This window comes from Anguilla rostrata, chromosome 5 (assembly GCF_018555375.3).
Source record: "Anguilla rostrata isolate EN2019 chromosome 5, ASM1855537v3, whole genome shotgun sequence".
In the NCBI taxonomy this organism is placed as follows: domain Eukaryota; kingdom Metazoa; phylum Chordata; class Actinopteri; order Anguilliformes; family Anguillidae; genus Anguilla; species Anguilla rostrata.
In genome coordinates, this window is record NC_057937.1 from 58,591,765 (window position 1) to 58,607,251 (window position 15,487).

The 15,487-nt window shown below is 43.1% G+C and overlaps 2 protein-coding genes across 5 annotated transcripts in view; both read left to right on the forward strand.

The window, feature by feature from the left end:
- Positions 1 to 2,434, forward strand: part of LOC135256181 (N-lysine methyltransferase setd6-like) — a 7,508-nt gene extending 5,074 nt beyond the window's left edge. Inside the window, exons 10-12 of the mRNA XM_064338025.1 lie at positions 8 to 261; positions 879 to 941; positions 2,376 to 2,434. Coding sequence (XP_064194095.1) covers positions 8 to 261; positions 879 to 941; positions 2,376 to 2,434 — 376 coding nt within the window. The remainder of the gene's footprint in view (positions 1 to 7; positions 262 to 878; positions 942 to 2,375) is intronic.
- A 1,528-nt stretch (positions 2,435 to 3,962) lies between these two features.
- Positions 3,963 to 15,475, forward strand: LOC135255781 (matrix remodeling-associated protein 8-like). 4 transcript variants are annotated; one of them, XM_064337395.1, is made up of 5 exons: positions 3,963 to 4,286; positions 4,802 to 4,857; positions 5,416 to 5,769; positions 6,125 to 6,439; positions 7,062 to 9,160. In XM_064337395.1, the coding sequence occupies exons 2-5, from the start codon at positions 4,824 to 4,826 to the stop codon at positions 7,505 to 7,507; spliced, it is 1,149 nt and encodes a 382-aa protein (XP_064193465.1). In that variant the 5' UTR covers positions 3,963 to 4,286; positions 4,802 to 4,823; the 3' UTR covers positions 7,508 to 9,160. The 4 variants fall into 4 exon arrangements, with proteins under 4 accessions (XP_064193465.1, XP_064193464.1, XP_064193468.1 ...); XM_064337394.1 differs by having other exon boundaries at positions 3,965 to 4,277; XM_064337398.1 differs by lacking the exons at positions 5,416 to 5,769; positions 6,125 to 6,439; positions 7,062 to 9,160 and adding exons at positions 12,153 to 12,503; positions 13,182 to 13,496; positions 13,671 to 15,475 and having other exon boundaries at positions 3,971 to 4,277.
- Positions 15,476 to 15,487: the final 12 nt, after the last annotated feature.

The window sequence follows — 15,487 nt, forward strand, 5'->3', positions numbered from 1 at the left end:
CATACAGAGGGACCCCTGAGGCCCAGCTGGACGTCCTGTGGCAGACCCCGGGAAGGAAGAAAGTGGCTCGCTACTCTCGTGGGGATCATAGCGTAGGCATTCACTTTGAGGGGAGAGTCACGTTCCCCACAGAGAGGATTCGGCAGGGTGATTTCTCTATCGACATCAGCTCCGTTACGTTCCGCGATGAGGACTCTTACGAGTGCGTGTGGAAGGGTCCCGATGAAAGGGGTCTTAAGGATGTGATTCTCTACGTTTTGAGTAAGTCGGCTATAGTTTTTGCTTTCAAGTTTTGACTGAAAGAGTCCGTGTAGAGAGCACAAGCAAACAAAACAAAAAAATGAGTAAATGAAGTTAGCTGTTGGAACAGCTTTAACTAAAATCAGCTAAATCCTCCCTACCTTTAATCTCATTGAGTTCACCGTTGATGTGGAGGGAGCAGACTAATGTTTCTGTTCTGTATTTTTCTCCCTCTCCCTCTGTATTTTTGTCCTCCCCTCTACACACCCCCACCTGTCTCTCTCACTTTTTCTTTCTCTGTCACTCTCTCTGTTCTTCTCTCGCTCTCTCTCTCTCTCTCTCTCTCTCTCTCTCTCTCTCTCTCCCTTTCCCTCTCTCTCTCACAGGCCCCCCCATTCCAAAGTCTGTCTCTGTTCCTGTTGGCGACCCGGTCACATTGCCCTGCTACGGTCAGATTAACAAACAGGCGCCAGAGGAATCCTTTGTTGAGTGGAAAAGAGATGAACTGGTCCTGAAGTACGGCTCGGATGAGGTCACCTATGGCCCAAAGTACGAGGGAAGGGCATCCGTGTCTTCCGAAAGAATCCAAAAAGGCAACTTCTCTTTGTCCTTGAGTGTCACGGGTGTGTGCGACTCAGGAGTCTACCAGTGCTCCACGGACCAGAATCAAAATGTAACTTCCGTCGTTCTCGAACTTAAAGGTAAGGTATCCTCTAAAGCTGTGGGGTGCAGGCTTTGCAACCAAGCAGTACCATACCTGGTTGATGTGGTAGTGGTTGATTAGTAGAATCAGGTGTGTAACTGTTAGGTTGGATCCAAAGCGTGTACCCACACCAACCCTTTCTGGATAAGATTAGGGACTCGCTGCTTTAAAGCTTGCTATTTAACTACTTTTGATGCAAGGTTTTTTCAATTTGATACTGTGTAAGTATGATTGATAACCACGAGTAATTAAAATTATGGGACTGCTTAGAGGATTAATATTTGGGCTGTGAAATGGTCTGTTTCTTTATTGATATGTTTTCTATCCACAGATTATCGGCACTACAAGCAAGTCAATCTCACCCTTGGGATGCATTTCAACCTCAGTTTACCCAGAGAATCAGTGAAGGTGGTCTTCTCTAAGGAGGGTGCACTCCCCAAAGAGCTACTGTGTTCTGGGGACACGGGTGATTTTAAATGTGATCCAAAGTACAGCAGCAGGATGGAGAGGAAGAATAGTACTCTTACAATGCTGAACATGACATCAAATGATGTGGGAACTTACGTAGTGATTCACGCCAGTAACTGTGTCATCATCCATGCATACAGAGTCTTCATAACAAGTTCAAATAATAATAACAATAATAATCTAATATATGTATGCCTCTCGTTACTGATGGTGATTGGTACAGTTGCAGTTGGTGTAGTATATTGTGCGAAAAACAAAAAAAACAAAAGAATTCAAAATGTGAAGAAAAAAATATGTCATTGGAAAACCTCTTTCTTGAGTCCCCAGCAGAGGAGCGTAGACCCCTCGCAACACGAAGTGGATACCTTAGAATCAGCCAATAAATTGTTAACTGACCGCAGAACGGAGGAAGATCCCCATCCAACATGTATACCACTGTCAGAAAACAATACAGAAGATGATTCAGTGGTTGTGTAATGATTAACTCAGCAATCCAAGATTCTAAGATATGGCTGTGTCAATTCAAGAACCCCAGTACGATTCAAATTTTGAGATAAACGGAGCTGGAAATCTAAAAAAAAAAAAAAAAACATTACGAATGGTGACATGGAGTGGAAACGGAGTGAAAAACAGTCAACTTTAGCAAAGGAGTCGCCAGTGGTCGCAACTACTTCAACTACTCACCCACAATTCTATAATTCTACAATACCCAGAAGGTCCTGTGTTTGGATCCCGGTCTGGGCCTTTCTGTGTGGAGTTTGCATGTTCTCCCCCGTGTCTGCGTGGGTTTCCTCCGGATACTCTGGTTTCCTCCGAAGACATGCTGGCTAGGTTAACTGGATACTCTAAAATGCTCGTACCTGTGTGTGAGTGAGTGAATGGTGTGTGTGCCCTGCAATGGATTAGCGACCTGTCCAGGGTGTATTCCTGCCTCTCACCCAGTGAATGTTGGGATGGGCTCCAGCACCCCACACCAGCACCCACACCACCACCACCACCACCTTTGACCGTGAACAGGAATAAGTGGCTTAGAAAATGGATGGATGGATGGATGGATTGACAATAATCAAAGCGCTAGGCTATTTTATTTGCATGGACATGGGCTTGTTCATCATTGTTGAAAACGGCGATTTCAGACAGAAGATGGCTACGCTGGAACACGGTAACCAGCATACAGCACATCAGTGACAAAGACAAATGTCTTTTATGGCAATTACTGTATTATGTTTCTACTGATTGGTCAATGAAAAGTCATGTTTTACAGATGAGAGTATTTAATGAGACACCGAAAGAACATTGGTGCTTTGTTGCAAGAGGCATGTGTTGAGTGGAAGCTTGAGAGGAAAGGTTCAGCTCTTGTAACAGACATTTCAGGTCTTACTTTACTGCTGTGCTGGCTAAGCGTCCTGGATTTGAGCTGCAGCTGTAATCGTTGTGGTGCCCCTGATGTGTGTGTGTGTGTGTGTGTGTATATATTTGTGTGTGTGTGTGTGTATTTTTGTACTGTATATGAGCAAAACCCAGGGAGCAAAAGCCAAATTGTAGACATCAAGAGGGGTGGAAACCTACGTTGAGAAGTTTTGACCTAAATTAGCTACAGGTTAACCCCAATATGCCAAAGATTTTATCTTGATATAGCCTAACCAAGTAGACATGATAACTGTCATTTTTGGACCAAATGTAGCCGGATTTTCAGCTCAACTAGACGCCAAATTTTTCAACAAATTTTCACCACAAAAATGTTCACTGTGAAGTTCTTCTGGTGCACTTTGTGTGAACTGCTGTGGTGAACTAAGACCAAAACCAAGCTCTTCGGCCTCAGATGAAGAACATTGAAGACATTGTGCCTACAGTGAAATGTGATGGAGATTTTATGATATGGGTTTGTTTTGTGTCTGCTGGATCTTTGGCTCTTGTTTATAGGAAATAAAATCACTTATTTTTAAAATAACTTTCTCTGAGCATTTTTTGAGGATAACAGAGCTCCTTATCTGTGTTATTTTATATGCCCTATTCTGGTGCACTTGTTGTAGAGTTACCCCGCCACCACTCATCCCAAACCAATATTCAAACCAAAGTTATGTCTTTTATTCAGCCATAGGCCATTTACTTTCTCCAGATTCCTCTAACTCACACTCAGAGGCAGTTGGAGATTTTGTCCCCATGCTTGAACCATCCTAAACCGGTCAAGCTGGTTTAAGCTGTGTTTTCGACACTTTTAGCCGGTCGGCCAGATGTTCCAGCGGGGCACAGACCAGGTATGGCCGGCTGGAAGTGTCGCAAACACAGTTTAAACCAGTTTAGAATCCCAGCTGGTTTTAGGTGGAATTTTCAGCAGGGCTGGAATGTCTCTTCCGTGTGTTCCTGGATTTATTTATTTATCTATTTATTTGTTTGTTTATTTTTGTTTCATGGCCAAGTACATTTCGAAACATATAGTTTTAACCCTACGGTTGCGGTTAAGATGTTATGGGCTCCAGTTGCTATATGTATTTAAAATGCCGGAAACGTAGACGAGAAAGTTGAAGGACAGGAAAGCGCTGGCGACTGCAAGGTTGACTACCGTGGCAGCGAAGTCCGTGCGCAGTCAATGTTATAATGTCCCAGGCTTGGGCGTCACGGTAACACAGCGTTTCGACGTATTGCGCTGCTATGGTTCACGTAGGGCTAACCGAAAGTAAAATGAAAGTGTTAAGTGCAAGTCGACAACACTAATTCGGGAAAGAAAAACACATCGCCGTTAATAGCTAATATAGCCTATTTATTTAAGTTTTGAACAGTTATAGCTGAGTGGATTGAAGAGCGTGATTTTTGCTCTCGTAAAATGTGAAGGGACATCTGAATCCAACATTAACCAAATCGCCGCGTAAGTATTGTACGTCCTACCTTTTTATATCAGCGCAGAGTGGTCAAGCAAGATTGCAAGTAGGCCTGTGTAATACACGTGAATAATTGCGGTCTAAATGTATTATGTAACAATAATGGGATATACATTGAAAACTTATGTTCAGATTTTACCTCTCCAAATCGTACACGAAGGCGTCCTGACTCCTGAGTTACCAAGAAACGGTATTTTATATAGGCCTATGTGGACTAGATATAAAAGTGCGAACTGAACGGAAAGTTAACCAAATAATTTATGTTTAGCCTAATTCGTAACTTTGTGGAAAACAATGCAGAGGGATTAGCCGGTGAATACCCGCAGGCGAACTCAGCCTGAATATGTGTAACTGAAAAAAACGTCATAAAACGAGAATAAAACTCTTTTAAGTGAACATAATTGAAATGTTCGTTACGCTACAGTAGCCTACACGGTATAAAAAACGGTAATTTAGTACGGTTGCCGGTTTCTGTATTCCGTCTAAAGCTAAACCTGTTTGATATTTTCAGATGCCTGCCGTGTGTTGTGGGCATGGATGCTTCATTTAGCATGGCCTTGCTGCTGGGTAAGTTGGTCGTGATAAATCCTCCGACTTAGATTGCTGAACTGTTTTTCACCCAAAAGGTGCGTTATTGTTGATGCATGTCATTCGTGGAATTGTAAATTAATTTAAATTATAGGAACTGTTTTTATGGCGTACCTCTGTGTTGGGTGAAAATATAAAATGTTGAATGGGTTTCTATCCTCTATATTCTAAAATATTCCACATGTATTAACAAATTAATATATTCATTAATTTGAAATAATGACATAATTTTAAACAGCGTTTAAAAGCTTTTTTGTTGTTGCTATGCATATATAAAATATTAAGCTATATCACTTTATTCATCACTTTACACACACACACACACACACACACACACACTCTCTCTCTCACACGCACGCTCGCACACACGCACGCATGCACGCACACACACGCACACACACACACACACACACACACACACACACACACACACACATATATATATTGTAAATTTTTTCCACACTTTTACACAACGGGAGTCCTGATTTCCTAATGAATTCTATATGTCATCTCTCTCTCTCTCTCTCTCTCTCTCAGCCGTTCTGTCAGTTTCACGTGCAGTGTCCTCGCTTTCCGTTGTTAAAGGGGAGTTTGGGGCCTCTGTCACTTTACCCTGTGATGGGTCGGCATACAGAGGGACCCCTGAGGCCCAGCTGGACGTCCTGTGGCAGACGCCGGAAGGGAAGAAAGTGGCTCGCTACTCTCGTGGGGATCATAGCGTAGGCATTCACTTTGAGGGGAGAGTCACGTTCCCCACAGAGAGGATTCGGCAGGGTGATTTCTCTATCAACATCAGCTCCGTTACGTTCCGCGATGAGTACTCTTACGAGTGCGTGTGGAACAAGGGTCCCAATGAAAAGGGTCTTAACGATGTGAGACTCTACGTTTTGGGTAAGTTGGCTATAGTTTTTGCTTTAAAGTTTTGACTGAAAGAGTCCGTGTAGAGAGCACAAGCAAACAAAACAAAAAAATGAGTAAATGAAGTTAGCTGTTGGAACAGCTTTAGCTAAAATCAGCTAAATCCTCCCTACGTTTAATCTCATTGAGTTCACCGTTGATGTGGAGGGAGCAGACTAATGTTTCTGTTCTGTATTTTTCTCCCTCTCCCTCTGTATTTTTGTCCTCCCCTCTACACACCCCCACCTGTCTCTCTCACTTTTTCTTTCTCTGTCACTCTCTGTTCTTCTCTCGCTCTCTCTCTCTCTCTCTCTCTCTCTCTCTCTCCCTTTCCCTCTCTCTCTCACAGGCCCCCCCATTCCAAAGTCTGTCTCTGTTCCTGTTGGCGATTCGGTCACATTGCCCTGCTACGGTCAGATTAACAAAGAGGCGCCAGAGGAATCCTTTGTCCAGTGGAAAAGAGGAGATGAACTGGTCCTGAAGTACGGCTTGGGTGAGGTCACCTATGGCCCAAAGTACAAGGGAAGGGCATCCGTGTCTTCTGACTGGATCCAAGGCAACTTCTCTTTGTCCTTGAATGTCACGGGTTTGCGTGACTCAGGAGTCTACCAGTGCTCCACTGACCAGAATCAAAATGTAACTTCCGTCATTCTTGAACTTAAAGGTAATGTATGAATGACTGAGTGAATGAATGAGTGAATTAATGAATCATTGCATTTATATAGCACTTTTCCCGAACGCTTAAAGTGCTTTACAGTAATGAGTGGGAACTCACCTCATCCACCACTGATTTGTAGCACCCACCTGGGTGATGCACGGCAGCCATTTTGCACCAAAATGCTCACCTCACATTAGCTGAGGTGGAGAGGGAGAGAGCCTTTTTTTAGCCAATTAATTTAATATATCCTTTAAAGTCATGGTCCTCAACCTTATCCAGAAAGGAGTGGTGTGGGTGCAGGCTTTTATTCCAACCAAGCAGTACCGCACCTGGTTCTGCTAATCGAGGTCCTTAGAAAAGATGCTAGTGGTTGATTAGTAGAATCAGGTGTGTAACTGCTCGGTTGGATCCAAAGCGTGTACCCACACCGGCCCTTTCTGGATAAGATTAGGGATTCCCTGCTTTAAAACTTGCTATTTAACTACTTTTGATGCAAGGTTTTTTTAATTTGATGCTGTGTAAGTATGATTGACAAACACGAGTAATTAATATTATGGGACTGCTTTTGGGATTAATATTTGGGCTGTGAAAAAGTTTGTGTCTTTATTGATATGTTTTCTATCCACAGATTATCGGCACTACAAACCAGTCAATCTCAGCCTTGGGATGCATTTCAATTTCAGTTTACCCAGAGAACCAGTGAAAGTGGTCTTCTCTAAGGAGGGTGCACTCCCCAGAGAGCCACTGTGTTCTGTGGACACAGATGGTTTTGAATGTGAACCAATATACAAGAGCAGGATGGAGAGGAAGAGTAGTACTCTTACTATGCTGAACATGACATTAGATGATGTGGGAACATATGCAGTGATCCACGCCAGGAACTGTGTCATCATCCATGCATACAGAGTCTACATAACAAGTCCAAATAATAATCTAAAATATTTATGGATCCTGATTATTCCAGTAGGATATGTAGTATATCGTGTACTAAAGAAAAACAGAATAATTCAAAATGTGAAGACAAAAATCCATCATTGGAAACACTCTTTCTTTGGCGCCCGTAGAGGAGCATAGACCCCTCACAATACAAAATGAATAACTTAGAATCAGCCAAGAAATTGTTGACTGACAGCAGAAGTGTTGACAATCTCAGTCTCCAGGCTCCATCAAAATTTTGTCAGGAACGGAGGAAGATCCCCATCCAACATGTATACCACTGTCAGAAAACAATACAGAAGATGATTCAGTGGTTGTGTAATGACTAACTCAACAATCCAAGATTCTAAGATATGGCTGTGTCAATTCAAGAACCCCCGTACGATTCAAATTTTGAGATAAACGGAGCTGGAAATCTAAAAAAAAAAACCATTACGAATGGTGACATGGAGTGGAAACGGAGTGAAAAACAGTCAACTTTAGCAAAGGAGTCGCCAGTGGTCGCAACTACTTCAACTACTCACCCACAATTCTATAATTCTACAATAACCAGAAGGTCCTGTGTTTGGATCCCGGTCTGGGCCTTTCTGTGTGGAGTTTGCATGTTCTCCCCCGTGTCTGCGTGGGTTTCCTCCGGATACTCTGGTTTCCCCCGAAGACATGCCGGCTAGGTTAATTGGACAGTCTAAAATGCTCGTACCTGTGTGTGTGTGAGTGAATGGTGTATGTGCCCTGCAATGGATTAGCGACCTGTCCAGGGTGTATTCCTGCCTCTCACCCAGTGAATGTTGGGATGGGCTCCAGCACCCCACACCAGCACCCCCACCACCACCACCTTTGACCGTGAACAGGAATAAGTGGCTTAGAAAATGGATGGATGGATGGATGGATTGACAATAATCAAAGCGCTAGGCTATTTTATTTGCATGGACATGGGCTTGTTCATCATTGTTGAAAACGGCGATTTCAGACAGAAGATGGCTACGCTGGAACACGGTAACCAGCATACAGCACATCAGTGACAAAGACAAATGTCTTTTATGGCAATTATTGTATTATGTTTCTACTGATTGGTCAATGAAAAGTCATGTTTTACAGATGAGAGTATTTAACGAGACACAGAAAGAACATTGGTGCTTTGTTGCAAGAGGCATGTGTTGAGTGGAAGCTTGAGAGGAAAGGTTCAGCTCTTGTAACAGACATTTCAGGTCTTACTTTACTGCTGTGCTGGCTAAGCGTCCTGGATTTGAGCTGCAGCTGTAATCGTTGTGGTGCCCCTGATGTGTGTGTGTGTGTGTGTGTGTGTGTGTATATATTTGTGTGTGTGTGTGTGTATTTGTGTACTGTATATGAGCAAAACCCAGGGAGCAAAAGCCAAATTGTAGACATCAAGAGGGGTGGAAATCTACGTTGAGAAGTTTTGACCTAAATTAGCTACAGGTTAACCCCAATATGCCAAAGATTTTACCTTGATATAGCCTAACCAAGTAGACAAGATAACTGTCATTTTTGGACCAAATGTAGCCGGATTTTCAGCTGAACTAGACGCCAAATTTTTCAACAAATTTTCACCACAAAAATGTTCACTGTGAAGTTCTTCTGGTGCACTTTGTGTGAACTGCTGTGGTGAACTAAGACCAAAACCAAGCTCTTCGGCCTCAGATGAAGAACATTGAAGACATTGTGCCTACAGTGAAATGTGATGGAGATTTTATGATATTGGTTTGTTTTGTTTCTGCTGGATCTTTGGCTCTTGTTTATAGGAAATAAAATCACTTATTTTTAAAATAACTTTCTCTGAGCATTTTTTGAGGATAACAGAGCTCCTTATCTGTGTTGTTTTATATGCCCTATTCTGGTGCACTTGTTGTAGAGGTACCCCGCCACCACTCATCCCAAACCAATATTCAAACCAAAGTTATGTCTTTTATTCAGCCATAGGCCATTTACTTTCTCCAGATTCCTCTAATTCACACTCAGAGGAAGTCGGAGATTTTGTCCCCGTGCTTGAACCATCCTAAACCGGTCAAGCTGGTTTAAGCTGTGTTTTCGACACTTTTAGCCGGTCGGCCAGATGTTCCAGCGGGGCACAAACCAGCTATGGCCGGCTGGAAGTGTCGCAAACACAGTTAAAACCAGTTTAGAATCCCAGCTGGTCTTAGGTGGAATTTTCAGCAGGGCTGGAATGTCTCTTCCGTGTGTTCCTGGATTTATCTATTTATTTGTTTGTTTATTTTTGTTTCATGGCCAAGTACATTTCGAAACATATAGTTTTAACGCTACGGTTGCGGTTAAAATGTTATGGGCTCCAGTTGCTATATGTATTTAAAATGCCGGAAACGTAGACGAGAAAGTTGAAGGACAGGAAAGCGCTGGCGACTGCAAGGTTGACTACCGTGGCAGCGAAGTCCGTGCGCAGTCAATGTTATAATGTCCCAGGCTTGGGCGTCACGGTAACACAGCGTTTCGACGTAAATGGACTGCATTTATATAGTGCTTTTATCCAAAGCGCTTTACAATTGATGCCTCTCATTCGCCAGAGCAGTTAGGGGTTAGGTGTCTTAATCAAGGACACTTCGACACGCCCAGGGCGGGGTTTGAACCGGCAACCCTCCGACTGCCAGACAATCGGTCTTACCTCCTGAGCTATGTCGCCCCGTATCGACGTATTGCGCTGCTACGGTTCACGTAGGGCTAAGCGAAAGTAAAATGAAAGTGTTAAGTGCAAGTCGACAACACTAATTCGGGAAAGAAAAACACATCGCCGTTAATAGCTAATATAGCCTATTTATTTAAGTTTTGGACAGTTATAGCTGAGTGGATTGAAGAGCGTGATTTTTGCTCTCGTAAAATGTGAAGGGACATCTGAATCCAACATTAACCAAATCGCCGCGTAAGTACTGTACCCTTCTATATCAGCGCAGAGTGGTCAAGCAAGATTGCAAGTAGGCCTGTGTAATACACGTGAATAATTGCTGTCTAAATTTATTATGTAACAATAATGGGATATACATTGAAAACCTATGTTCAGATTTTACCTCTCCAAATCGTACACGAAGGCGTCCTGACTCCTGAGTTACCAAGAAACGGTATTTTATATAGGCCTCTATGTGGACTAGATATAAAAGTGCGAACTGAACGGAAGGTTAACAAAATAATTTATGTTTAGCCTAATTCGTAACTTTGTGGAAAACAATGCAAAGCGATTAGCCGGTGAATACCCGCAGGCGAACTCAGCCTGAATATGTGTAACTGAAAAAAACGCGAATAAAACTCTTTTAAGTGAACATAATTGAAATGTTCGTCACCCTACAGTAGCCTACACGGTATAAAAAACGGTAATTTAGTACGGTTGCCGGTTTCTGTATTCCGTCTAAAGCTAAACCTGTTTGATTCTTGCTGCTGAACAAGCTTACTCTACAGGGTTGGAGTCCTGATCGATGTGGTCACTTCTGGCACTACGATCCTTACTTCACTCTAGTGTTTCTTTTGCGCCTCTACATCTTGAAACCTATGCACTTGTTGTACGTCGCTCTGGATAAGAGCGTCTGCTAAATGCCTGTAATGTAATGTAATGTAATGATATTTTCAGATGCCTGCCGTGTGTTGTGGGCATGGATGCTTCATTTAGCATAGCCTTGCTGCTGGGTAAGTTGGTCGTGATAAATCCTCCGATTTAGATTGCTGAACTGTTTTTCACCCAAAAGGTGCGTTATTGTTGATGCATGTCATTCGTGGAATTGTAAATTAATTTAAATTATAGGAACTGTTTTTATGGCGTACCTCTGTGTTGGGTGAAAATATAAAATGTTGAATGGGTTTCTATCCTCTATATTCTAAAATATTCCACATGTATTAACAAATGAATATATTCATTAATTTGAAATAATGACATAATTTTAAACAGTGTTTAAAAGCTTTTTTGTTGTTGCTATGCTTATATAAAATATTAAGCTATATAACTTTATTCATCACTTTACACACACACACACACACAGAGGATGCAAATTAAATGGAGACAGCACTGTAAAGTCAACACGGTGTTTTGGGCCTGACAGGCCATGAAACTGCCAGCTTTTACCCAACATTGAAATTAGTCACCCAATCTGCGATTGATTGCCCGTCTTCAGGATTTTCCCCATATTAATACTGACACACACACACACACACTCACACACACACACACACACCCACACACACTCACGCGCACACGCACACACACTCACACACACACTCACACACACGCACGCACACTCACACACACACACTCGCTTGCACGCACGCACACACTCACAGGCACACGCGCACGCGTACACACACTCACACGCACACTCACACACACTCGCACGCACGCACACGCACACTCACACACACTCGCACGCACACACGCACACACACACACACACTCACACATGCACTCACGCGCTCACACACACACACACTCACACGCACACGCACACACACACTCACACACACACACTCGCTTGCACGCACGCACACACTCACAGGCACACGCGCACGCGTACACACACTCACACGCACACTCACACACACTCGCACGCACGCACACGCACACTCACACACACTCGCACGCACACACGCACACACACACACACACTCACACATGCACTCACGCGCTCACACACACACACACTCACACGCACACGCACACACACACTCACACACACACATATATATATATACTGTAAAATTTTCCCATACTTTTACACAATGATTTCCTAATGAATTCTATATGTCATCTCTCTCTCTCTCTCTCTCTCAGCCATTCTGTCAGTTTCACATGCAGTGTCACCTTCCATTGTCAAAGGGGAGTTTGGGGCCTCTGTCACTTTACCCTGCGATGGGTCGGCGTTCAGGGGGACCCCTGAGGCCCAGCTGGACGTCCTGTGGCGGACGTCCGACGGGAGGAAAGTGGCTCACTACTCCCGCAGGGTTCACAGCGTGGACGTTGGCTTTCAGGGAAGAGTCACCTTCCCCACAGCGAGGATTCGGCAGGGTGATTTCTCTATCAACATCAGCTCCGTTACGTTCCGCGATGAGGACTTGTACGAATGCGTGTGGAACAAGGGTCCCAATGAAAAGGGTCTTAACGATGTGAGACTCTATGTTTTGGGTAAGTCGGCTATAGTTTTTGTTTTAAAGTTTTGACTGAAAGAGTCTGTGTAGAGAACACAAGAAAACAAAACAAAAAAAATGAGTAAATGAAGTTAGCTGTTGGAACAGCTTTAGCTAAAATCAGCTAAATCCTCCCTACCTTTAATCTCATTGAGTTCACCGTTGATGTGGAGGGAGCAGACTAATGTTTCTGTTCTGTATTTTTCTCCCTCTCCCTCTATTGTTTTGTCCTCCCCTCTACACACCCCCACCTGTCTCTCTCACTTTTTCTTTCTCTGTCACTCTCTCTGTTCTTCTCTCGCTCTCTTTCTCTCTCTTATTCAAATTCAAATTCATATGGCTTTATTGGCATGACGTAACACTGTACATATTGCCAAAGCAAGCGTTTAAACATTGAAAAGCTAAAAATTAATTTGAAAACATACTACAGTAAATAGTAGAAAATACAGTGGATGGAAGTTGAAAATAGGTAGTCATCAAATATTATTATCATTATTATTATTATTATTATTATTATTAATATTATTATTAATAATCTCTCTCTCTCTCTCTCTCTCTCTCTCTCTCTCCCTTTCTCTCTCTCTCTCTCTCTTCTCTCTCTCTCTCTCTCTCTCTCTCCCTTTCTCTCTCTCTCTCTCTCTCTCTCTCTCCCTTTCTCTCTCTCTCTCACTCACAGAGCCCCCCATTCCAAATCATCTCTCTGTTCCTGTTGGCGACCCGGTCACTTTGCCCTGCTACGGTCATATTAACAAAGAGACACCGAAGGAATCCTTTGTCCAGTGGAAAAGAGATGAACTGGTCCTGAAGCACAGCTCGGACGAGGTCACCTATGGCCCAAAGTACGAGGGAAGGGCATCCGTGTCTTCCGAAAGAATCCAAAAAGGCAACTTCTCTTTGTCCTTGAGTGTCACGGGTTTGTGTGACTCAGGAGTCTACCAGTGCTCCACTGATTTGAACCCAAATGCATCTTGGGTCGTTCTTGAACTTAAAGGTAATGTACTCTTTAATGATCGCTATTTATTTTTTTGCAGCCACAAATTTTGAAATTTGATGCTGTGTAAGTATGATTGATAAACACGTGTAATTAGTGTTACTGGACTGCTTTTGGGATTAATATTTGGGCTGTGAAAATGTCTGTGTTTTTTATTATGTCTTCTGTCCTCAGATTTTGGGAACTTCACGCCAGTCAGTCTTGACCTAGGGATGCCTTTCAGCCTCAGTTTACCCCAAGAACCAGTGAAGGTGATCTTCTCTAAGGAGGGTGCATTCCCCGAAGTGCCACTGTGCTCTGTGGACACGGGTGATTTTAAGTGTGAACCAAAGTACAAGAGCAGGATGGAAAGGGAGAGTAATACTCTTACATTGCTGAATATGACATTAGATGATGTGGGAACTTACACAGTGATCCACTCCAGGAACTGTGTCATCAACCGTATGTGCAGAGTCATCATAAAAAATTCAAATAATGACCAAAACTTATTATTCCTCAAGATTTTTATTCCGATTGTAGTACTAGGTGTAGCATGTATAATATTGGGTGTATTTATGCATATGTAATTAACATTCCGGAATGTTTTGGTGTTGGACCACAGGCACTCAGGGACATAAGATAGGGAGTTCCTCTGGTCGCTACCAGGCAAGCGCATGCCTGTTCATCCAGAGCATGAGGAAGAAGAGTTTGGCAGCCTACATCGCAGTCCTCCACTTCCCCCTGGGGAATCCATTTCAGGCCATATTTTACTGCTGTGCTGGCTAAGCATCCTGGATTAGAGGTGCAGCTGTAATCGTTGTGGTGCTCCTGATGTGTGTCTGTGTGTGTGACTGCGTGTGTGTGTGTGTGTGTGTATGTATTTGTGTACTTGTTACGCCCCTCCGCGTCAGGTGGGGGCGCTGGCCGTTTAGAGGCCTGTGGTTTCTTGTTTCAGATAATTGGAAGCACCTGTGGCGGTGCCCATAAAAGGAAGCCAGCAGTCGGCTTCTCGGGAGGGGGGCTTTATTTTCTCCCCGCCGCTGGACCACGGCCGTGTCTGGAGTTCACCTTTTATGTTTTACAGTTATTTCGTATGGTGTTCTAATAATGAAGGTATTGGTTATTATTGGGAAACCTTGGTGTCGGCATCGCTTATGTTTGCGGGTGTTGAGGGCGACCGTAACAGTACTGTATATGAGCAAAAGCCAAAATGTAGACATCTGGATGGGTGGAAATCTGGAATGAGACGTTTTAACATAAATTAACTGCAGGTTATCCCCCAATATACCGTATATTTTTAGCTTGGTATAGCCTGTCAATGTCCAAGCGGACTGGAAAACTATCATTTTTGGACCAAATGTGGCCGGGATTTCACCTGAACTAGACACCAAATTTTTCCACCACAAAATTGTTCACTGGGAAGTTCGCTGCTGTCCTTTAAGGGAACTGGTTGGTATCAACTGAGGCCAAAACCGAGCTCTTTGGCATGAGATGAAGGACATTTATGTCAAAAAAAGACTTCATACCTACTGTGAAATGTGGTGGAGATTTTATGATATCGGTTTGTCTTGTGTCTACGGGGTCTGCGGCTCTTGTTTTATTTCAGAAATAAAATACCTTGGACCCTTGATGACTTAAAGCCATTTAGCCAAGAAATGTGTTCCATACTGTATCGGCATAATTTACAGCTGAATCTTGTCCCACCCCCCAATTCCCATAAAGATCCAGTCAAATGCAAAGAGTTTTTGTGTCGCTTGTAGGACAACCTGACAACAAGATATCCAGACTCTGATGATGTTGATAGGTCACAGACATCAGGAAGTCATGGTATGCAAAGGATATGCAACCAAATACAAAACACGACTCTTGTTTGACATTATGTTAATTTGTCTAAAACACTGAAATGGGGGACTACGTATAGAAAGTGCTGTAATTACTACATGGTGAAACCACAATGTATAAGAATACCCTCTAATAAAAGCTCTGAGTCTGCACTTTGACCACGTGTGAAT

What these genes read in the sequence shown, in the direction of transcription:
- LOC135255781 (XM_064337395.1), top strand. Translation starts at nt 4,824, where the DNA reads ATGGATGCTTCATTTAGCATGGCCTTGCTGCTGG. An exon ending in TAGCATGGCCTTGCTGCTGG is followed by an intron (nt 4,858 to 5,415) that starts GTAAGTTGGTCG and finishes TCTCTCTCTCAG; the next exon opens with CCGTTCTGTCAGTTTCACGT. An exon ending in CGTCATTCTTGAACTTAAAG is followed by an intron (nt 6,440 to 7,061) that starts GTAATGTATGAA and finishes TTCTATCCACAG; the next exon opens with ATTATCGGCACTACAAACCA.